This window comes from Pelmatolapia mariae, linkage group LG6 (genome assembly GCF_036321145.2).
Source record: "Pelmatolapia mariae isolate MD_Pm_ZW linkage group LG6, Pm_UMD_F_2, whole genome shotgun sequence".
NCBI lineage: Eukaryota > Metazoa > Chordata > Actinopteri > Cichliformes > Cichlidae > Pelmatolapia > Pelmatolapia mariae.
In genome coordinates this window covers 12862469-12886364 of record NC_086232.1, presented here as the reverse complement: position 1 = coordinate 12886364, position 23896 = coordinate 12862469, and the positions used below count along the sequence as shown (strand labels likewise).

The 23896-nt window shown below is 40.5% G+C and overlaps 1 protein-coding gene across 2 annotated transcripts in view; it reads left to right on the top strand.

Moving 5' to 3' along the window:
• LOC134628976 (zinc finger protein GLIS2-like) overlaps positions 1-22024 on the top strand; it is a 32876-nt gene extending 10852 nt beyond the window's left edge. The window contains exons 2-7 of one of the 2 annotated variants that reach the window (XM_063475844.1): positions 7826-8014; positions 9505-9677; positions 12102-12287; positions 14654-14787; positions 15461-15579; positions 18509-22024. In XM_063475844.1, coding sequence (XP_063331914.1) covers positions 7849-8014; positions 9505-9677; positions 12102-12287; positions 14654-14787; positions 15461-15579; positions 18509-19185 — 1455 coding nt within the window. In that variant the 5' untranslated portion in view covers positions 7826-7848 and the 3' untranslated portion in view covers positions 19186-22024. Of the gene's footprint in view, positions 1-7825; positions 8015-9483; positions 9678-12101; positions 12288-14653; positions 14788-15460; positions 15580-18508 lie in introns of both variants that reach the window. The other variant, XM_063475843.1, reaches the window with a different exon arrangement.
• Positions 22025-23896: the final 1872 nt, after the last annotated feature.

The window sequence follows — 23896 nt, the reverse complement described above, 5'->3', positions numbered from 1 at the left end:
ATGAAGTTTACTATACATGGTTATGTTCATCTTTCAGTTACGAAGGGATAAACTACAATGAGGGGGGTTTATCTTTTATTACAGCTCTGGTATATCTCACTCTTCCTCAACTGATCTTTCCATTTATAAAGCTCCTATCTGATTAACGCCCCCCCCACCCCATGTGTGCTATATGTGGGGGAGTCTTAAATAACTCTCCAGCATTTTCCTCCCGGGGCCTAGCTTCCAAAATGTTCAGCAATTTTTTATATGATAAATAGCAGGTACCCCATATTTTTTGCAATAAACACACATATTTCACTGCCTAATGTCCCTAAATGTGATTAAATGTGATTTTCAGCATTCTGGATGCTGTTTAAGAACCTGTGGATTGAGCTTGTTCCACTTTGTTTATTTCAAAGCAAATGTGACTCTTTGGTCATAGCTGCACTGGAGTCTGTTTGGGATTTAAATATAAAAAAGCAAAAACTATTGTGTATCTGTCATCTGACACAAATGAATAACTAACTTGCTATCGAATAAAAAATGCTTCCATTAGTGTTAGCTACACCACTATTGTACTTTCTACAAAAGATGAGTGTCGTGTACTTTATGGTCACAAAAGTACATATCAGTAAAAAAGTGCCTTGAACCTGCACACTTTCTAATGGTTAGCAGGGGGCGACTCCTTCGGGTGTGTTAAGAATTTTGGTTCTATGACAAAATGACCCTCTGCTCCCTTGATCAAAGTAAACATTTTGTTTAAAGATCAAGCCCTTTCCTTTCAGCCTCTCTTTATTAATGGTTGCTTGTTCACACACTGTTGGCTGCAGCTCTGCAGCTACACACACTGACAACAACCCCCATACTGCAGGACCCAGTACCATGTTTAAGTCGGCGGGGCATGATCGCGGATGCCGTGCAGGTGCGTCCGCCTTCCCTGCACTGCACTGCAAGCCCTGCCCTGCCACAGTAACCTTGTAGCTTTTTTGTTTTGTAGATTTGATTTCTTTTCACACAGAGAAAAATCAAAATGGACTCCAAGCAAAACAAAATGCATCACTACAAACCACGTAACAATGTTCAGCTCGCTTATTGTCCAGATGTGTCTGGGGTGGGAGCAACAAAAGTAAACCACTGCACAATAATTGTACCTTGGCACATCCCAGAATACCAATCATAGGTGCCCATATGGAAAAGAAATAGAAAAAACTTATAAAAGACTTGCATCAGATGTGGCCTACTTCATATAGTGAATCATATATATATGATTCACTATATGAAGTAGGCTTATATGATTTACTCATGAAAGTGGCCACTTTCATATATTGTTTTAGTAAGTATCCAAAACATACAAGTTTCATTTATATAATTTTTCAAGGGATCTTATATCTGTTTTCACTCTTGTATGCTTTTCATACAAGTTTCACACAAGACAGATACAAACTTTATAAGATTTATATATATCTTTCCATATGGGTGGCCACGGGAAGGTTTTTAGTTCAAACTTGTAATGTACACCTGGTAGTTGGTTGAGATCGTGGTCGGCCCACGTTCACACCATAAACGAACCACTCTGGAGTTAATTTGGAACCGCACCTTGCTTTCGCTCCACACCTGAGTGTGATTACCATGTTCACACCTGCACAAATGAACTGCACCGAGGGAGGAAACAAACCCGAGTTTGATTTAAGCACACCAGCAGGTGTGAAAACACCCTAAGGAACAGATTTCTAAATACAATTTGTATTAGCAATAACAGTTTACTAGAAGCACTGGAGAATCATTGCTGGTGGCATTTCAGACAGTATCAAGTGTGCAACACTGCAGCTTCCAATAAAGTTGACTCCCTGATTAATGGAGTTCTTGAATGTAAAACAAACCCTAGGCCCTAGTCATATAGGCCTACAGACTGGTCAGTGACCTCTCCTGGAAATCTTTGGTTGGTTGGAGAAAAAATATGCATTCCCCATTCATTGGTGAGTAGTTGCAAAGTAGGTGTTACACCAAAAATCCTCCTTGTGATCCATGATGTTGCAAGCGCTCGCTAACCAAGCAGTCAAAAGGATGTCTGTTTTCAATGGCTACCAACCATTTTCAGCTACTGATGACCAACATCCTCCAGCACCCACTGGCCAACCTGTTGGGGAATACCCAGTTTTCTGTAATAACCTGTGTTTGGCAGGGGGACTTGGACTAGTCTCTAAGGCTGCGTCACTGGGGCTTTAGCGATCAAGTTCACCTATTGTCAGTCAGAAACCTCTAGCAACCCCTCAGCATCTGGTTGGGGAATATATATTTTCCTCTAGCAGCTGGCGGTTGCCAGGGAGTTTCTGATCTGTCTCTTGGGCTGACTGGGGCTTTAATTCAAGGCATTAATAGGAAAAGTATTGTTTGTGTGAGTGAATCTGAGCTTGAATAAACAGCACTGTTCAACTCTCTTGGGTTTTCTAATGTGCACTTCTTGTCATGACACTTAGCTGCTGAGCCCTTTTGGAACAAATTTGTTGGTAAAGTGAGCGGCTACTTCATCCCTTTCAAAAGTCTCCCTATAGACAGCAAGAGTGAGAAGTAAGCTTATTGACGTATAGAGATGTGAGATTTGTGGTATGTTTCAAGTGAAAAAAAGACAGTCGCTGATTCCAGAGGTTACACCCGCCCACCCCCCGCTCCTCCTCCCCCTGACATTCGGCACCACTCCCTTCATAAGTGGTGTAGACGCCAGTGTCAGTATGAGAGACACTGCAGGCTCTACTGGTAGCTATTGCAGACTTGCTCAGTACAGTTGCATCACTTTGTGCTGCCGAGATGCAAGAGAGAGAGAGGGAATGCGGGCGGGTAATGCCGAGACAAATAATGGGAAAAGTGTGAGGGGAGGAAAGGGTGGGAGCCCATGTCTGACTCCCACAGTTTCTGTTTTCTCCTTGCCATTTTTCATCGCCCACTCGCTCTCAGTCTCCCCGCACTGTTGCCGTTATTCTCTCTCCTGAGGGAAGTTCACCCTCGTGAATGCTGGCATAGAGCGCGCGCCGTGAATCAGAGTTGACATCATATAAAACAACAGTGCAACTCATTCTCAAGTTGTGAACACTGACAGTAAATTTCCTTTTTGCTGCCGTGGCGGTGAAAAAAAACAAAAAACCCGCTTGATTGCAGCGGAGGTGGTTTTGTTTTTGTGACTGGAGTTTGAAATGTGATATAGTCATTAGTGTTTTGGATGATCTGCACAGTCTCTCTGGCCCTCGAAAAACATATTGTGCAACACTTGGACTTCAATGAGAAAAGAAGAACTCGTGTTTGTCCTCTTTCTTTAAAAGAAAAACAAACTTGCCTCCAAGAAGTTGTTTACCTCCAACTCACCACAGAGTGTGTGGTAAGAGGAACCCCCCGCTGCTTCCTCCATCCTTCTCGACAACCTTTCTATGTCCTTAGAAACCCTTTTTTTCTCCCTAATGCAAACCAGTTGTTTTGTTTTTTTGTCCACTGCTGTTCAAACAGGTGTCCAATTTCATTTCTCACGAGGGCACCTCGGCCTCTTTTCTTTTTGTCTCTGTATGCCTCCACGTCACAAAAACAAAGCCTCCTATCATCCTCACTGTTGCGGCGGTCTTGCATAATACCTTATAAGGACACTGAGTGGAAGATCAAAGAATATATAAACCCTAGAAATCAGGCCTGACGTTGTTCCTGGAGTGATGGACTGGCTTAAATCTCTTTCTCTGTCTGCTGCCTTGTTGAAACTGATTCCTCCTCATCCTGACAGCTAGTTTCCCACACGTGGATCAAGCATAGGTCTAGAGTAAAACATCAAAAAAACAATCATTGAATACCTACACTGAAAAAGGTTTTTACTTCAAGACTCTGAAGTCCATGCCTGATCTTGCTGAGAATTTCCAAAGCTTTACAGTCTATCTTCTCAGTTATTAACACTGTCTTTTCAAGTCATTGTATCTTGTTCGATTTGGAAGGACAGAACGGGAATAAAAACAAGTCGTGAAACTGGGGAGAAATAAAAGAAGGGAACTCAAAAATGCACTGGAGAAGAAAAAGTAGGAGAAAAGAAAAAAGGAGTGGGAGGTACAGAGAACAGGAGAGGTATGCTCCGCTGGAGGACTGGGAGAGGAAAACCGCAGAAAGGAGTGAGAGGGAGGGAAGTAAAGCGAGCGCACGAGAGAGAGAGACAGGGGAGGAAAAAGAAAAAAATAAGAGAGAGGGAGAGGCCACATCGGGGCACTGTGGAAGCAAATGTTTCCTGTGAGAGGAGGACAAACTCTCATGTGTGGGTGTGTTACACCTGAGGGGAGGGGATAAACTGTGTGAGCATATGTGTGTGTGTCTGCTTTGCTTCATATATAATAGCTTCAAAAAAATCGAACTGTCAAAGTGGGATTTGGATGAGTCTAATAACGATTTCTCGTGCTGAGAATACACACAGCATCAGCAATCCAGTCTGAGTGTAAACCAGTATGTATTTCCATGCAACAAATGTGTAAGCACATGTACTTTGTGTGTATGTGTGTGTGTGTTTGTTGGCTTGCCTCCCTTGTAAGAATTATAGGGTTCTGACAGGCATATCTAACCACTGTGTGAGGACACTCCTGACTTATAAGGTGTTTTGGATTTCAAACTAAAAGAAAAATGGGTTTAATGTAGGTTGGTTTTAAGCATAACTTTGTTGGTTGAAGGTTTGAGGTAGAGTGGTGCCATCTCTCAGTGAGGGACAGTATGGAAAGACCATCTCTGAGTGAAAAGTGCTGCTCCTTACACGTGTTTACAGTATGTACTATACTGTATAGGACAGTGAGTGCATGCACTAGTGCACAAGTATGTACATATGCTTGACTGTAAGTCTGCAAATAGTCAAACTATGTGTTTTTGTAGGCAGTGGACGATCCATAAGTGGATCTGGGCGTGCTGCCCAAACGCAGGTCACTGAGGGGAAAAAAGGGGGTGGACCCATTGGGAGGTTGGGGGCTCATGTGTGGTTATGAGCCATACACATGTCTACTGGTGTGACCCTATTCTGCATGCGTGCCTGGATACATATGGTCCTGAGTGTGCGTGCTGTTACAGTACCTCCAAATAGCTGCGTGCGTGTGAGAGAGAGAAGTCAACGAGGTTGCTGTGGAATGTGAAACTTAGTGTGGTGAGGTAGCTGGCAAGCCGACAGGAGGACCTAAACACTGACTTCATTGTGGTTTAGCCTCTGCCTTATATTATGTCGGGGGATTGTGTCGGTGATTGTGGAAGAATTTGCGGCGACAGCAAGTTTAGAAGTTAAGGAGGTGTACATGTAGCTGGAAAGTTGCCGGTTTTAATCCAGCCGGTGAAAGTAAATTAAGAATGCTCTTGCTGCCAGCTATCATTAAAGAGTCATATGGTGAGACACACCATGGAGCTTTTGCAGTTGTGTCACAAAATGCACTTACAACCCACGTCTGGCGCCAGTTAGGAGTTCCATTGGAGGCAAACACTGACTAAATGCAGTTTAAATACTGTTGTCTTTGAAACGGATACCTGCAAACATTTCTGCACTGTGGGTGTAAGATTTTAAGTGAACTCTGCAAAGTAGAAATGTTTTCAAACTGTCTTTTTTGTAGGATGGGGAAATATTTTTATTTTGCCATTGTCTTGTCTGTATGCTAGGGTTGCAATTAAACGCAAGGGCTAGCAGTTAAGCCTGGTTCTGTCTTTTTTTTTTCTTTTTTCTTTTTTAAAGTAAACTTGCAATTAACAAGATATATATCAAAGTTTTGAATGGGGAAACACCTGGCAACTTGATGCACTATGGGAAGAAGGCAAGCTGGTGGAGGCAGTGTGTTGCTACAAGCAATGTTCTGCTGGTAAACCTTGGGTCCAGCCATCCATGTAGATGTTATGTTGACACGTACCACCTACTTAAGCATTACAGACCATGTACACACTTTCATGGAAATGGTATTCCCTGATGACTGTAGCCTCTTTCAGCAGGATAATGCAGGAGCAAAGACAGTTCAGGAATGATTTTAGGAGCACAACAATGAGTCTAAGGTTTTGACTTGGTCTCCAAATTCCCCAGATCTCAATTAAATCAAGCATCATTGGGATATGCTGGACGAGCAAGTCTGAGCTGTGAAGGCCCCACCTTGCAATTTACAGGACTTAAAGTATATGTTGCTAACATCTTGGTGTCACATACCACAGCACACCTTCAGAGGTCTAGTGGAGTCCATGACTCGATGGGTCAGGAGCAAAAGGGGACCAACACAATATTAGGCAGGTGGTCATAATGCTAAGACTGTTTAGTGTATATCTATGTTATAGTTATGTATGTATAACATAGAGTAGATATCTTGACTTAAACCTCTGACTAGTGACAATGCTTTAACAACTAGTCAAAACTGGATTTTTGATGTCTCTAATGTCTGACTGGCAAATAAATGCCAAACGACCTGCTCCAGCTTCCTCTTAATATAAAAGAAATCTGTCACTGTAGATAAACTATATAATACCAAATGTAATTCAACATTAGATGAGCTTTTTTTGACATCGCGTAGACACCCCCACTGACACGGAGTGAATAACAGCTGTGGAATTCTCAGGTGCAAAAATGTCGTGTATTGCGTTGACTTTCCCGGCAGCTGTCAAGCATTTCACTGCGGGTTTGGTCCAAGAGTTTCCCCTCTTTGGTTTTCTGCTGGGAGATTTTTTTTCTTGCAGCACATATCTGGGTCTTGAGTCATTTAGTCTAACAAGAACCCATGAGTTTAGTCATTGGCTGGGATAACTTTTGTCGCATGCTTCACCCAGAGTATCATACCATCAGAAGTGGAAAACTACTGAAAAGTCTAGTTTAGGCCCCCGAGTGTTCACCACAGAAATGCAGAGGATCAAAGCAACAGGCCCACATCATTATGAATTTCAGAGATTTTCCCCCAGGAACTGAGCTACAACTAAAATTGACAACAAAGGACTAAACCCTGCTATTTTCAAATTGCCTTATTACAGAATACATGGCCTAGAACAACTAACATTTGTAGGTAGTATGTTAATTAACAAGTATTCACAATTTAGTGAAGTGTCATCCAGACTAACTGTTACTATTACTTCAGTTTGTGGGATTTTAAGTAGTTTTTTGTAACAGTTTTGTGACTATCATTTTAGAATTTATTTGGGATTATTGCAGAATTATTTCTCATTGCATCTGGAAGTCTAAATGTGGATGCTTTACTATCTTCATGTGTTTGTGTTGAAAAAGAGGAGAGGAATATTGTTATCCAAATTCTAAGTGGGGAATGATAGCTGATGATACACCAGCGGATATCCCATGAAGAAAGATGTGTAACTCTGTACTACTTGTGTGAATGTTGAATCTCGAGAGCCTAAGAACCTGGATCAAGAAAAACTGATGATTTTAGTCATACAACTCACTTTATTGAGTGAATTAATTGAATTAATCGTATCTTTTAACTCATCTGTAGCTGTAAGATGTGCAAAATGCTTTTTTGTTTAATAACCTGTTATAGATGTACATACAGTCGTCCGTTAGCACGGTGGTGTGAAAGAAATGTCTCCCTGTGTGTAAATGAGATTGTTTTGATTTGTGGGTCCCAGGTATTTCTTTCCCAGATGAGTCAGAGTCATTTCAGAGTGTGGGGAGTTGTGGTTAGCACCACCAACAGACTCAGTATCCCTGAGTGTGAGAGAGAGAAAAGGGAAAAGAAATGTACCATTTACTGTACAGATTTATTCCAGGAGGTTATTAAAAATAAATAAATTAGTAAGCGAGTCCATGAATAAATTTGCTTTCATTGCTCTTTATTGAAATAAACACACTTTGTTTGTTAACTTGTTTGTCTGTTGCTAGGTGGGCAACGATAATCAGCGGCTATGTTGTCTGTGGATGAGCCACTGGACTTGAAGCTTCCCTCAGGTCGCACAGACGGTCCAGGGATACTGGGAAAGAGGAGTTACCCGTCCTCTATTTGTGCCCACATCAGCACCAAACGACTGCGGCTACAGTGCACAACTTTTCCATCGCCTCCCTCTTCTCCAGGTACGAGTTAACCTGGTAAACATCTAGCAGTTTTAGCATCACTGAAATAAATTCTCCATCATTTCTACTCTCCTAAATACACACATGACATGACTTTGATATTGTCATGGCGCAGTAATTACGTTTATCACTGTGGTAATGCAATAGCGTAATAGGTTGATTCTCTGTCCTCACTTTCCTGGTAACCTATTATTGCAAACCCAGTGAACAGTAGCTCATTTGTGGCCTCGAGAAGATTGTCCCCATTTTTGTCAGTGCAGCTCATAACAAGAGGAGTGTGACACTGATATGAAGTGACCTAAAAAATACAGCACCTCTGTGACATTCACAAACACAATGGACTTTGTATCTTCATTCTTGTGTTAGCTTTTGTGCTCAGCATTACTGCATTGTGTGCTTCCGTCTGTGTTTAACACAGAAACACTGCTGTTGCTATTGATTAAAGGACCCATGGGCAGAAAATAGAAACTGAGATTACAACAAATTCAGTAGGTTGATTTGCAAATATAGTCTCAGGAAGGTTTCTGGAGAGCTGGACAGGTAGGACGGGCTGAGAGTAGAGGGTGCAGACAGAGGGCTGAAGCTGGGGTGAGTGGTGAACCTGGGACAGAGAGAAGAGAGTTTGAGCTTCACACAAGGAAAAACTTAAGTCCCCTCACCATATAAAGAGGACCTAATCCATCATTCACAATGGATGGCGTGACTGAACCATTGAACAATGCCAGGGTCATCCCTTCCATGTTTATGGTAGATCTTGTTATTAAAGGTCTCATTCACCCAATCATGCACACATCCATACCCAAGTGCCTTGTCTAACATTTGCACATACACTCAGACTCTGAAGGATGGATTGGGGGCAACTTGAGTTTCAGTATCCTGCCCAATGATGACTTCACAAGCAGTCTGGGGTAGCCTGGGAATTGATCCACCAACCTTCAAACTGATAAATGGCTTGCTTTAACTACTGATGACAAACAAAGGGCCAGTAGCTATTTTGTCTCCAGTATGGATGAAGCACCATGCACTTACATTAATGAGTTCTGTGTGATTGTTTCAGATAGCTGCGATAATAACAAAATGAAATGGCCTGGGAGTCACTTTGTGCAATTTTTTATGCGACTTTCTTCTTGTTTTGAAAAGTGCCTCATGATTTATTTATTACTTTTATTGTGATTGTTATAAAATCTAAGAAGAAGAAAGAACAAAATAAGTCAGAGGATTTTAGAAATGTTCTACATGCCTCAATGAAATTGAAAAGGTATAGATATATTTAAAATATTTTGAAAAATATTTAAAAAGAGTGAGCAGGGGTGTTGCTAAGACCGTGGCATTACCTGCAAACAATAACGCGTTAGTAAAATTACAGGGACATTTTGTGAAATGAACCTCAGTAAAGCAAGAAATCAATGAATCATGATACTGCGATGGATGTAATAAGGATCCTGCTTTATCTCTAATCTCTAATCTAGATTCCCTGTCTTCCTCTCAAGAACGACCTGGGTCCTGCTTCACCCCTCCAGCCATGGACCTCAGCCTGTCCCCCTCCTTGCGCCATGCCTCTTCTCTCTCCCCATCCCCTTCCTCGCCATCCTCCCTCTCTCCATCCTCTCCCATGGAGTCCCCTCAGAGCAGCAGCAGCCCTCAGCCACACCTCTTCTCTCGGGTGAGTCCATGTGTTTGCTGGAGTACACTAATGCTACCGCTCCTTGCGTTGATGCACTTCGCAATTAGTGTGCAAACACGAAAGTTGTGTTTTGCTTGTTTCATCAGTTGACTTGGTAATGACTTCAATTTCAGAGAGGATATGGGGATTAAAAAGATTTGAATTGAGTGGCTGGGTGCAGTATACTTAGCATGCAAAGCATCAGACCAAATCAATACCTTGTATTAAGAATGCATCTGGCCCATTTTTATAACAGCAATTTGTGAGCAGTGTATCAAGCTTGAAAAATGATTGTTGTCAAAAACTGCATGTGAATTTGCGAGTCTAGATGGCGCTTGCAAGGATTGTGTGGATAGCATTTTAGTTGGTGTAAAAATTAATGGGAGAAAAAATTACATCTCATATTATAAATCACTGCTTCCATGTTGCACATTTGTATTGCCAAACCTCTGCTTCGAATTTTGTTGACTTTGTTGATCTTGATTTGAGATATAGAAAATCCTGCTCCTCACATACACAAGGTCTTAAATAATCAGGCCCCATCTTATCTTAATGACCTTGTAGTACCATATCACCCTATTAGAGCACTTCGCTCTCGCACTGCAGGCTTACTTGTTGTTCCCAGAGTATCTAAAAGTAGAATGGGAGGCAGAGCCTTCAGTTTTCAGGTCCCTCTTCTGTGGAACCAGCTTCCAGTTTGGATTCGGGAAACAGACACTATCTCTACTTTTAAGATTAAGCATAAAAATTTCCTTAGCATATAGTTAGGGCTGGATCAGGTGACCTGAATCCTCCCTTGGTTATGCTGCAATAGGTGTAGACTGCTGGGGGATTTGCATGATGCATTGAGTATTTCTTCTTCAGCCACCTTTGTCACTCACTATGTTAATAGACCTCTCTGCATTGAATCACACTTGTTATAAATCTCTGGCTCCCTTTCACAGCATGTCTTTTGTCCTGTGTTATTTTGCTCACTCCAACCAGTCGCAGCAGATGGTCGCTCCTCCCTGAGCCTGGTTCTGCTGACGGTTTCTTCCTGTTAAAAGTGGAAAGTTTTTCCTTTCCACTGTTGCCAAAATGCTTGCTCATAGAGAGTCATGTGATTGTTTAAGATCTCAGATAAGCAGAAGTGAGGCCTAGGAAAGGGTAATCATTTCCGTGTGTCAGCACACTGGTCGGATTAAAATGCACATGCCCCTGAATTGATGTCTTAAAAGTATCAAAATGGATGAGATATAAAAAAAGATCACCAACTGTGAAGCTGTTGTGAATGTGAATATAATTTCTTTTGTACAGAGATGTAGTTGTTACAGCTGCATTTTGGCATTTTAAAATGGGAGTGGAACCCAAGAGGACATTAATAGAACAGCGGTTTTTGGGACTACTAGCACCTGTACAGCTCACAAATGAATATTTTACAAGCTAACTGGCTGCTGGCTGTAGTGTTACCTTTACAGTACACATGTGAGTCACATCTGTCTCTCAGCATGAACACATATGAGCATGTTTCTAAAAATGTCAAACAGTTCCTTTAATGTTTGTCCAGCTTTTGAAATACCCAGGAATGTTACATTCCCTTAACCTGAGTGGGGATCATTACAAACACGTGGCCGGTGTGTGCTGCACTCATTTTAAAGAGGATTGCAAGAATAAAAAGAATAATAAAAATGTTTTACAAGCACACACTCCAGGGAAAACCTTTCCAGGTACGTGTATGTATTCGTGTAATCACTTAATCTTGTGAACAGGCATGAGCACAATCTTAGAATTCTCAAACCGGTGACCGATCGTGGCTGAATGCGCTCCATTTTTCTTCAGCAGGACTGAATAGAAAAGTGATCCAGGGAGTGAATCTAATTTGCCGGTGCAGCATCTGCACACAACACACAGCAACGCAGTGATTCTGTCTAAATCAAATTTTAGCCGTGCTTTAATGGTGAAAACATCAAACACACAGCTCCTTTACTTACGGCACAAAATCTCCATTCTTGGACCAGATTAATCATTTAGCAGAGAAAGTCATCATTTTTACATTATCAAGCCATTTTTCATTGTCATCATTGGCTTTGCTGAAGTGTATTCTAATTATAAATCAAAAAACAAATGCAGACCTTCAATCCCCATTTAATAAACATACATGTCATGGATGCAAAAGCTCTTAAATCATACTTTAACACACTTGAAGTAAACACGATCAGAAGGAGTACATTATCATTTCACAACCTTTCTCCATTTCCTCTGATAGTTGTATCTTTCATCAAGCTCAAAGCGGCAGGCTTTAGTATTAGGTCTGCTTCTTTCTTCATCATTAACGGTGAAGTAAATTAATTATTTTTCTTTTCTTGTGAATAGCTAACGAACATCTTGCCTTTGTTGCCACTAAATTATCTTGCTCTGACCTCTCTCTGTCCTCCTCTGCTTTAGGAATCACCTTTTCACCGAGGTGTGGAACCTGGTGCTTCACCACAGGGCTATCCATTTTATCTCCCAGTTAGAAGTCCACCAAGAAGCTACAGCTTTCCCTCTTCCATGTTCATCAGTCAGACTAGAGAGAAGCCGGTTTCTCCAGAACCCTCCGTGGATGCTCAGTTGGCCTGCCGTTGGATGAAGGTACGTGTAATTAAATTTTATAGGTTTAGTTATACTTATATATTAGTTATATGTTTATTGCATGCATTTTAGCAGAAGCTTGAGTCATATTATTTTGGCAGATAATATTATTAATCATGTGTCGCGCTTCAAACCCTACACTTAATAGCAGGCACAAGCAGTTTCTTCAATGAGGGTGAAAAAGAGCCTGCAAACATTACTCTGACCACTAAGTCGCGCTGCAAACAAAATATATAAAGCTGAGAGTTACAGCAAAAGAGGTCAGTGGGGATAAATGCTATCAGAGGTTACAGTATAAAAAATGAGTGTGGTGTGCGGTGTGATCTAGCAATAACAAATTAACCAGTTTGGTGTGAAAAGTGATTTACTTTTTCATCTGTTTATATAATTTTAAATAGATAAACTTTGTGTTTTTAAAAAAATATAGTTGGGTGTATTAAAAGGTCAAAATCAACCATTTCCTATATTATATTCTGGTATTTTAAGAACTAAAGGATAAATAATTATGTTTGAGCATTATAAAAAATGAATGAAAAACAATGAAGTACCTTGATTAGGTAAACTGTACAAAACGTAACTCATCTATCAGAACAACAGATGCTATGATTAATGGACATGCTCTTCAGTACGTCACACTTAAATTTATTACATACAGCAACTACAGATCATCACGTCAGGCTAATAATAGCCAGAGTCTCCCTTTTTGGTATTAGCAGCAGTGTTCCTCAGAGTGTTTTCACCTCATGAGCTTCTATGAGTGCGTTATTCTGGCATAATGTTTCAAGGAAATCCACAAAATTGGATGATCTCATTTTTATAGCTCTCTTACACTCCAAGCCACAGTTACCCATTAATACTCACATTCATACCGCACACAGAGCCATCAAAGTCACAGAAATGTATAATTGTGTACTTGAGACAAAAATTAAGACTAAGTTTGAAGATGGGATGAACCATAAATATGAAGCAAAGAAGAATAATTTTTTTGTGATGATCAGGTTGCACACTTTAAGTTTGTGTCACACATTCATGGGGTTTGTGACTGTTGTGAATCCACAGGAAAAAAACTTTTAAAGATTTTAGAGTTACCCATCTATAACAGTATGTTTTTATGATGGCTTTATCCGAGCTATGAAATGATCTTTTTATACTTACACATACTTATTACCTGTCATTTAAACTGCAGTTGACTCAGCCAAGGAGGTTATGTTTTTGATAGTGTTTGCTTACGTGCCTGTATCATGTTATTATAGTTTGCATCCAAACACATGTCACATTTGACCTCTGACCTCACTTTAAATTTTGCATCTGCCTTTCCTTCAAGTAGACCCCAGAATGTAACAAGCTGCCTATTTAGTTAGAAAGATACTCTCGTATAATATTATATAATAAGCTCAAGTTTATGTCCAGTTATTTACAAATCAATGCCTATTATCCACGACCTACTCCTACATTATATTAATTTAATCAGACAAACATCTGTCATGCTACCTGATTTTTAGTGCAATAGAAACTTTTTAAAATAAATCTTTAAAATATACAAATTTATAGAAAATACTATTGCTGTGAAGAAGGACCACAAGTGGACACACTGTATGGGTTTATTTTCCTTTTATTGCCATCACACACACTACTGACAGTCTCTTTGTCTTTTTTTCCCGGATTGGCACCCACGCGAGCAGCTTCCAGACATACTCTGACACACCTCCCCATTCTCTGCTCCGGCTTCACTAAAAATCACACAGGAAAAGAGAGAGAGCTCATTAACTATAACACCACACACGTGTCCCACCAACCTCCCTGGCACTGCCCCTTGAGCTCACTGCACCACCCCTCCCCTGCAGCTGAGCCAAGGACCACACCTCTGCCACAATCGCCTATTGGTTTGTTTTGTCTAGGATGATTCTGCTTTTTAATTTTATTTTTTAATTTACATTGAATTTACAGATATAAAATCCATATCCTGGGACAATGCTGAAAATTCTAGAGACAGAGGCTTATTTTCTCTTTAATCCTTTGAATCAGAATCAGAATGCTTTATTAATCCCTAAGGAAATTGTGTGGGTTACAGTTGCTCCAAGACAGTAACAGTAAAAGACGAAACTATTTAAATAATACAATATGTTACAGAGTTTACAAATTTAAGAAATAGTACCTACTGTACTGAACTGTGGAACTGTAGATACTTTGACAAAGGTTGCTTTTAATGGTATACTTTAATGGTATACTGTTCAAACATTTTCAATTAAAAAGAAACAGTGACATAAGAAGAAAAAAACATCAAGTGTTTGTGTGAAATTTTCCTAAAAAGGTCACAATCAGGTTTCTTATCAGCCATCTGCTTCATTCCCTCTTTTGCCCTCCAGTGCCACCTGCTGTTCGATTCGCTGCAGGACCTGGTGGATCACATCAACGACTTCCATGTCAAGCCTGAAAAGGATTCTGGATACTGCTGCCAATGGGAAGGCTGTGCTCGAAATGGGAGGGGCTTCAATGCAAGGTATTCTGTGGCTTTATTCCATTGTCGTGAGGACGACACAAAGCATATTTCTCATAAAAATTATACCAGTCTCTAAGTAACGTGTGAAAAGCAATGTAATTTCCTAAGTAATGCCTTAAGACAGTGGTCCCCAACCCCTGGGCCATGGACCGGTACCCATCTGTGAGTCGCTTGGTACCGGGCCGCGACAGTTGAGGCTTGGGTGTGAAATTTATGGTTCTCAGGGTTTTTATTGGTTTTTAGCGTTATTTTAATTTTTATCATTTTTATCATTAACTCGGTTTCCCTGGGTCTTTTCCCGTATATTATGAATAAATCTTCTTTTTTTGGTACCAGTACTGATTTTATTTAGTTGTATTTATCCGCGACACATTAAGGCCGGTCTGTGAAAATATTGTTGGACATAAACCGGTCCGTCATGCAAAAAAGGTTGGGGACCGCTGCCTTAAGAAACAAAGAAACGAAAACATGCTAGCAATAGTAGCTTTGAATCCAGTGTGACAGGTCATCAGAGTGAGTCATGATCTTTTCAATATAATGTAAGCATCATATGTCAGGCTTCCAAGATAAGACACATTTGAATATCAGCAGCCACATCCTAGGTAAAAATGCTGAAAACAATAAAAACGGCACATCTTGATTGTAAATGTGTTTTATTTGTTATTATTTTTAGGTATAAAATGCTGATTCATATCCGCACACACACCAATGAGAAGCCACACCATTGTCCCACCTGTAACAAGAGCTTCTCACGTCTGGAGAACCTGAAGATACACACTCGCTCGCACACAGGTGAGTTCAGTCCCATCAAAACCAGCAATGACTTGAACCAGTCATTCTCAAACTGTGGTATGCATACCACTGGTGGTACGTGGGCTCCCTCTAGTGGTACGCAGGAAGTTTCCAAAAATATTTTAAGACTAAATAATATAGCATGTTCTGACTGAGTGATTTCTGAAAAAATAAAACGTACAACTCTGCTATTACTTCTGTCATAAATGAAGACAGAAAACTAAACAGAAGTTATGTTTGTAGAGTTACTAAAGTTGGGCTAGCTGGTATGTAATGATGTGCTATCTGGTTAGCATAACATAAACACAGTGAAACTGGAGGATGAATGCTAACTTTTTTCCACTCGATAAAAGTTAAAGTGAGGGTTCCCGATGGTTAGGGACAAATGCAATCGTATGGCAGGATGCTGTAAACGGACCAAACTTCAGTCAGGAGAACAACTGCAATATGAGGTTAGTCATTAATATACTGCTGCTAGCTGGGATGTAGTTACATCGTGAGGTTCTAAAAACTGAATTTTAAAATGAACAGTGGTAATAAACACCGAGAGAGGCTGACAGTGATCACAGACTGTTTTAAAGCATTAAAACATGTTAAAAACACAACAGCCTTAATAAACGCAGAGTAGTTTGGACCCAGGAGCAGGGTTCATATGTCATCACTTAAGACCGGACATCCCACCTGCGGTGAATGTTTAATGCAGTACAGTTGTTATTATTATCACTTGTCACATCCTGTTTATGAGAGTTAAAATAAATAACATTCATATAAGAAATAAAATTGTGTCATGTGAACTGTAATTGGTGTTAAATAGGCCTATACTACTGTACTTTAATGTTGGTCATAAGGGTGGTACTTCAAGAGCCATATATTTTATGAGGTGGTACTCATTGTGAAAAGTTTGAGAACCACTGCAAGCTGAGCTTTTAGCTTCACTTCACTTTTATTTTTTTTTCTGGTCTCTTCCACCGCAGGCTGAAAATGTCTGTAACTGAATTAGCTGTTTGCTGCCGAGCATAGAAAGCTTTATGGATTTTGGAAACTTTCTTTCACATTCTTAGACATCACTTTATAAAAACACTTCTATCAACTATCTGCCATCTTCTCCATGGACATGCTTTCCAGAGACCTTTCAAGTACGTGCTTTGAAATTACGTCACCTGTTTCAATAGATTTCCAAAATTTGTTAAATTTTAGCCACAATATCCAACCACAAAACAAGTGGCTTTTCCTTGTAGCTCAGACCTGTTTTACCTGCTGTAGTTTTAGCCAGTGCCAGGAAAAACGTTTTCTTGTAAAAACCTTCTTATTAGGAAATATTAGTGGTTGCTGACTGCTTTCCTTCAGTTCTGTTTTTTTTAGTAGAGGTGAGCCCTCAAACTCAAGGCGATTATACATAACTCCAGTACTGTTGGTGTGCCATGATCTCCAACCACTGTTTTGTAACTGCAGTATAAGGGACAGAGTTGTCTGTCCAGCCAAAAGCCCAAATCTGATTTTTAATTAAATAGAGGTCAGTTCAAGACTGTGACCAATTCACATGGGAAACAAAAAATTTGTTCCCATTTAAAAATATTGTGAAAAACCCAGATGTCTGTGCAGGTTTTCATCATCCAGGTCATAGTAGTCTTAAGACCTTGACTGATGGTATCATAACCCACCACTGTTTAGTGATGGTCATTCAAATTACAATTTCATTGTTCAAGCACAATATGGACTCTTTAAACCCCTCCATAATTTCCTTAGGGATTAATAAAGTATTCTTAGTCTGAATCTCTTCAAACCATTTAAAACTCTTAAACAGGAACTATAATGCACACACACACCTGGCCTCAAGTTCACATGAAGGGTGTGGCAAGGCCTCATTAGTGGTTTCACCCTTAAATGACCCACAGCTTTTTTCACACCTTGGCTCATGTGATCACTCACATGATCAGCAGTGGTTCAACTCCTATCAGCTCCAAAGGGGATAACCCCCACCAGGGTTTAAATACCTGGGATTTCCCACCTTGTATTTATAGAACTGAAAAAGTCTCTTGGATGAGAGTTGAAACATCTTTATAAACTTATTGTTACATTCTTTTTTTCAAGCTCTTAAGACTGAAGAATGACCCCCCTAAAAGCCAAAGCAAAAACAGATCTGAACAATAGATCGTACTTGCTTTTTACTACTCACAGGTTGTCAAAGTGAGCCTTCAGACAGTCATTTGAATAAGTTTCGCATTACTATGGGAATGTAATGTTTGGTTTAATTTCATCCCATTGATTTAACAGTAAGCATATGTTTAATTTTTCATACATTACGATCTTGATTAGCAATCAGAGTTTGTAAGAGAACTGTTCAAAATGTTCATGTTGCTGAAAACATGAGAAACGGCTCCCTTCAACAAACATCCTACTGCTATCTCTATTGGCTGGGTACACACTTGCAAAAGAGATTGCAAATTTACACTATTTAACTTGCTTAAATAAACACACACACACACACACACACACACACACACACACACACACACACACACACACACACACACACACACACACACCTCTTAAAATACTACTCTAATAATGTAAAGAAGGAGCAAAATAACCTTTTGAAAAAAAAGGAAAAAAGAAAAAAAGTCTCAGGGAGGCTCTTACAAAAGGTGACATCATGGGATTTGACCATTAAAAATAAAGTATTTTGTATCTTTTGTTCTTATTTTTTTTTATTTTGTTCTTTTAAAAAGTGTCACACCAGAATAACACTTTCTTCTTTGTTCCTTTCCCTGTAAAGCAATGACACACCATGAATCTTAAGAGTTAGAAACAAACTGACAACATCCTTCTCTGGCATTGTTTTCATTTCTTCATTTCTGTTCCCTCCATTTCTCCTTTCCTTTGTCCTTCTGTCTCTGACTCATATTTGTTTGTTTCTCTTTTCTTCCAGGGGAAAAGCCCTACATCTGCCCCTATGAAGGCTGCAGCAAGCGCTACTCCAACTCTAGTGACCGCTTCAAGCACACTCGCACCCACTACGTGGACAAGCCTTACTACTGCAAGATGGCAGGCTGCCTGAAGCGCTACACAGACCCCAGCTCCCTACGCAAGCACATCAAGGCTCACGGGCACTTTGTTGCCCAGGAGCCAGGAAGTTCAAGCAGGTCAGGGACAGGGCTGGGCCTTCCTACCCACCAGAGTGCCACTGAACAGCCCTCTGTAGGCGGGGCTCCTGTCATCATCCCTGGGGCTGCTGCAGCCCTTCTTGGGGGCCTTGGGACCTCCTTGCCACTCTCTGCTTTCTGCCATGCCAGAGCTCTAGGCCACCACCGGGCACCGCTCTTTTCCATGGGTGGAGGAGGAGGAAGCATGGGATCGCTCAGCCTTTCAGACTCCCCACTGTTGCGCTTTGGACTTTCAGCTGCGTCTATGTTTGGGTTGGGGGCTTTGGGAGGTCTGGGGCAGGTGGCAAGAAGGGAGCCAGAGGACGGGGAGGAATCAGAGGAAGGAGAGGACGGGGAAGTGCTGAACCTCTCTGCAGGCGTTGGGGTGAGACGAAGTGACGCTTTGTCCTGGGTGGTGGTTCCATCAAGGGCGCTACTCCTCAAACCAGCTGTTGTTAGTTAAGATGAACTGTCAGCAACTCAGAGAACCAGAGAGTTTGTGTTTTTCCAGCCTGCCATCATCATTATCACCATGTCTCATACTAACATTTTATCAGAAATCACTGGCATCTCACAGGGCTAGGGTGCAAGATGTTCTTTGGTTTTGGTGTTAAAGTGTATTAGTGTAATAGTTTAAAAAAGGTACATAACATGTGAGACTTGCTCTAGATACCTTGGTGCCACATTAAGATACACTGAAGTGTCTTTATGTTGGAATATCATGGAAAATCCAGATAATTCTGTCTACAGTCCCTCAGTGTATGCCTCCATCACTTCCCTTTGGTGATATATTGTTGCTCTAACAGGACCTTTACTTCCTCATTTGTGTTGTATTAAGGAGTTAAACCAAAGGTGTAGATCTCTGTGAAGCTGGTGGCTCATGACAACACTACACTAGTATTTAATGCCCTGGGATGAAAACTTATTGGTTTTACTAACATAATGCAGTGCATATGACTGTGGAAAGCTTTTGCGGGTGTATAAGGTTATAAAAATCACTTCCACATTTAGAGCCATGCAACAGTTCACCCATTCCAACCAATAATAACTAAAGACAGACTTGAGTACAGTGGTCTTGTAATGAGCAAAACTCCAGCAGGGCCTTTTTGTACTGCATTACAGTTAGTTTTTACACCATACATGCATTTAGCTGTCTTAACTTTGAAAAGGTCAGTTCACCCATATTGCAAAGAAAAGAAAGAAACCCAAATCCTTAATTGTAGCATGCAGATCCACTTTATTTTTTTTTTTTTTTACATTGACCTGAGATACCTATTGAGTATCTCTACAACTCTAGTTGTTATCTGGGTATTGTTAAATCATCAGTGTAAACAGTTTCTGCTGTTGAAATACTTTGTAATTAGACTCCTAAGGATAGCAATGTTGTTTGGATAATCTCTTCAACCGCTATAGCTGTTTGTAGGTATTAGTAGGCTTGATAAAAAGTCTCGGGCATTTTGAGTTTGTTTGCTTTCACTGGTCTCTGGTTTTAAAAACCCAGATGATGACTAAGAGAACCAAAGGTCAAAAAGTAAGTCCATATAGTAGTGACTCATACAGTAATGACAAGGGAAACCTTGTGGTTGCCCGGCCATCAAGTATACCCACCTTCATAGTCTGTTTTACTCTAAATTAAAATTAAGTTTACCAAGTTAATATCATGGTGAGACTTGAAACTGGGGCCTGAGATCATAAACCCACTAGTAAATGTTTACTCCAAAGAGAAACAAAACTGCATCGCTGCACAGCTAAATAACAGAAGTTAGGGAATATGTGTAATCTGGGTGACCTGAACCTTCATAAACCCATCTTTTTATTTTCATCTACATCTTGATTTCCTAAAGGATTTTTCAGCAGCCAAGATCGTGGATTAAATTTATGAAACATGCTAAGGAAAAACAGCTGGCACCCTGACATTGTGTAGTTTTAAAGCTCGACAACCCCCACAGAGTGCTTCCATCGACTCAGATTGTTTCCTCAACAATAAAGCTGTGAGGAAACAAGGATGTGGGGAGCAATAGGAAGTACAGTCCACACGCCAAAACACACAACTGTGTAATATTAAAACATACAATGTAGAGCTACCCTTGATACATTTGATTTTATTTGAGCAAAGGTGTTTACACAATGTTTCTGCATATGAAGAGGTAATTATGTGTTTATGGAAAAGATTTTGCACAGCAGTCTACTTATAGATTGTACTTAAGTCAGTTTGAAATCAAAAGCTTTGACTCAGTCTGATCATGTAAAGGTTTCTGTGGTTTCAGTTTGGTACACCAGTTGCTACGTGCAATATGTACTCCTGGTATATCCCCTCACCTGCTTAATTTCCAAGCCAAAAGCAAACAGAATAATTGCCTTGCCTCCAACCCCCAAGAAACACTAAATCACGAGAGGTCTCACGCTACACAGGACAATGTCAGCAATTATCTCACTAATTTGCACATAGAAAAGTGCTCAGTGTTGCTCTCATCTCCACTGCTGTTTATTTTAGCTAACAGTAAAACCTTGACTCAGACTTAGAACACAATGACGTGTGACAGATTTTATTCAACACAAAGCTATATTGACCATGTGATTTTTCTAATCGCAAGAAGAACGAACAAAAAAACCAAAAAAAACAAACATATTGACACAAGTGAAGGTCAGAGCTCCTTTACTCGCAGATTATATTAGCTTAGTGTTTGTTGTACTAATCATTTCAAGACAATGGTCTAAACAGGATCAGCCCTGCCTGAAGGAATCATTCTTATGGGTAGACAAAGGTGTGTATACGGCAATAATGATTACACATTTGCTTTGAACAAACACTGAGACGTGGCATAAGTAGGAACAGGAAAACAAAGCAGTCTGTCCAGCAGCAGTGAAGGGGAAGTGTTTGACGATGGCCACACATGGCCAGTATCTGTGTTGATCTTGTATTCCTGTTTGCACATCCTGATCAGTATTTCAAAGGTGCCCCAGTAAGTGCCTTGTGTTTCAGCTAAACTATATCACTCAGTATATGGAACATATGTACTCAGCTGTAAAGTGCATATATATGCTTTTTTTTAAATTACATTTTAGGAAACGTTAAACTTTTTAAAGGCTTGACAACAGATGTGATTTGTACATCAGGGCGACTGCAACACCTTTTAAACACTCCACCAGTGTTTATGACTATGGCAATGACTCAGTGTCAATAAATGCATTAATGGAGAGAGTGTGACACCATTGTGTATTTTTTGTGTTGTGATGTCTTTTGTTTTGTTACTTTACAAGTTGGAATAGAAGAACACATGGTAGAATAAAGAATTGTAATAAATTAGGGTTTTTCTAATGTGCGTGTCCACTCTTCTCTATTTGTGTTATGCCCACTCACAGTTGGAGTTTGCTTCCTCTGATTCATTTGTTTGAGAGATATCAAACCAGTTAGCTTCTTTGTATACCAGCATGAGTGGAATGTGGGAAAAAGCAGACAAACAGATCAAGGGGCTTGGAAAGAAAAGTGTCTGGACTTCTTTAAATTTCTTGAAGATGTTTCACCTCTCACCTCAGGAGCTTTTACAGTTCTAAGAGCAGTTCGTGGAGAGTTCCAGATTTTTAAGCCCTATGGGAGTGTCCCTAAGTGGGTCGTCCTCTGCCTATAACATGGTAAAACAGGTGTGGGTCACTATCAGCCAAGGCTTTGGGTGAACCTATGGAGAGACCTTGCCCCACTTAATCATATAAATTACTGAGATCAAATGACCCAAAATGTGAGTTGGGAAGGGATCTCAAACCTGGATTATAGATTGCACACAGTTGTTCAAAGTGGGCATAGATGGCTTATTTCATGCCTCTTACAAACCATCTGTCTTCCCCGTCCAAAAGTTGAACATTGGCATCCTCAAAACACTGACATTTGAACTAGCTGGGTCTGAAGTACTCTGGGATGTTGTGCTTGGAGATGAATCTCGTGAGTTTCTCTGATAAACCTGTTACATAAGGGATGACAATTGTTGGGTCTGTGTTTCCACAAGCCCGTGCGTGTGTCATGTGAGAATGTGTGTGTGTGTGCGTGACCTCCTGCTGACCAAAAGGGTCATAAAAGCAGGAAGCTTACAACAGAAGAAACAGATCTTTCAGATAGGATGTATCTACAATAAAACCTCCCCCAGCACAGAGTGGCTGAAGAGGTGGTCAGGATCAAAGTGTGGCTTGATCCTATAGATTGAACTCAGACTTACAAATTTAAGAACCACAATGACAACATTCAACAATTAGACTTAACAACAATATTGTTCCGTTTGTCCTTCTGATTCTCCCTAGTTGGTGTCTGACCTTTTCTGTGCATTTTTGCTGATTTGATGAAAGCCCATACACTTAGACAAATACTGATTTATCCTAAAGACAATACTCCCAAATACAAACTTAACAATGTAGTATATATTGTGCAGTGCAGTGAGGAATGCTCAGACCACTACATTGGAGAAACAAACAAACAAAAAAAACCCCACTTCAGAAACACGTGGTTAAACATAGAAGAGCCACCTTGATAGGACAAGACTCAGCTGTACATCTGCATTTAAAGGACAAAGGTCAGTCTTTCGAGGATGCCAGTGTTCACATTTTGGACAGAGAAGACAGATGGTTTGAAAGAGGAGTGAAAGAAGCCATCTATGTCCACTGTGAGCGACTATCTTTGAATAGAGGGGGTGGCCTACGACACCAACTGTCTGCCATCTATCATCCAGTTTTGAGATCCCTTCCCAGACGCCTTAACACCCACTCACATCTTGGGTCATTTGATCTAAGTAAGTCATATGATAAGGTGGGGCAAAGTCTCTCCATAGGTTCACCTGAAACCTTGGCTGAAGACCCACACCTGTATTTACATCTTGGCCCGTGTGATTAGGCAGAGAATCAATAGGGGGTTCATGACCCACTTAGGGACACTCCCAATAAGGATTAAAAATCTGGGACTCTCCACCAATTGCTCTTAGAACTAAAGAAGCTTCTTGGATGAGAGGTGAAATGTCTTCAACAAATTTAAATAAGTCCAGATGCCTTTTTTCCAAGCTCTTTAGACTACTATGACCTGGATGACAGAGAACCTTCACAGACAGCGAAACAGGTGTTTGCTTGAGGAAGTGAAAGAATCACCACGTGGATGTCACTGATAGCTCCAAGGGCAAAAAGAAAATAATCCTCCC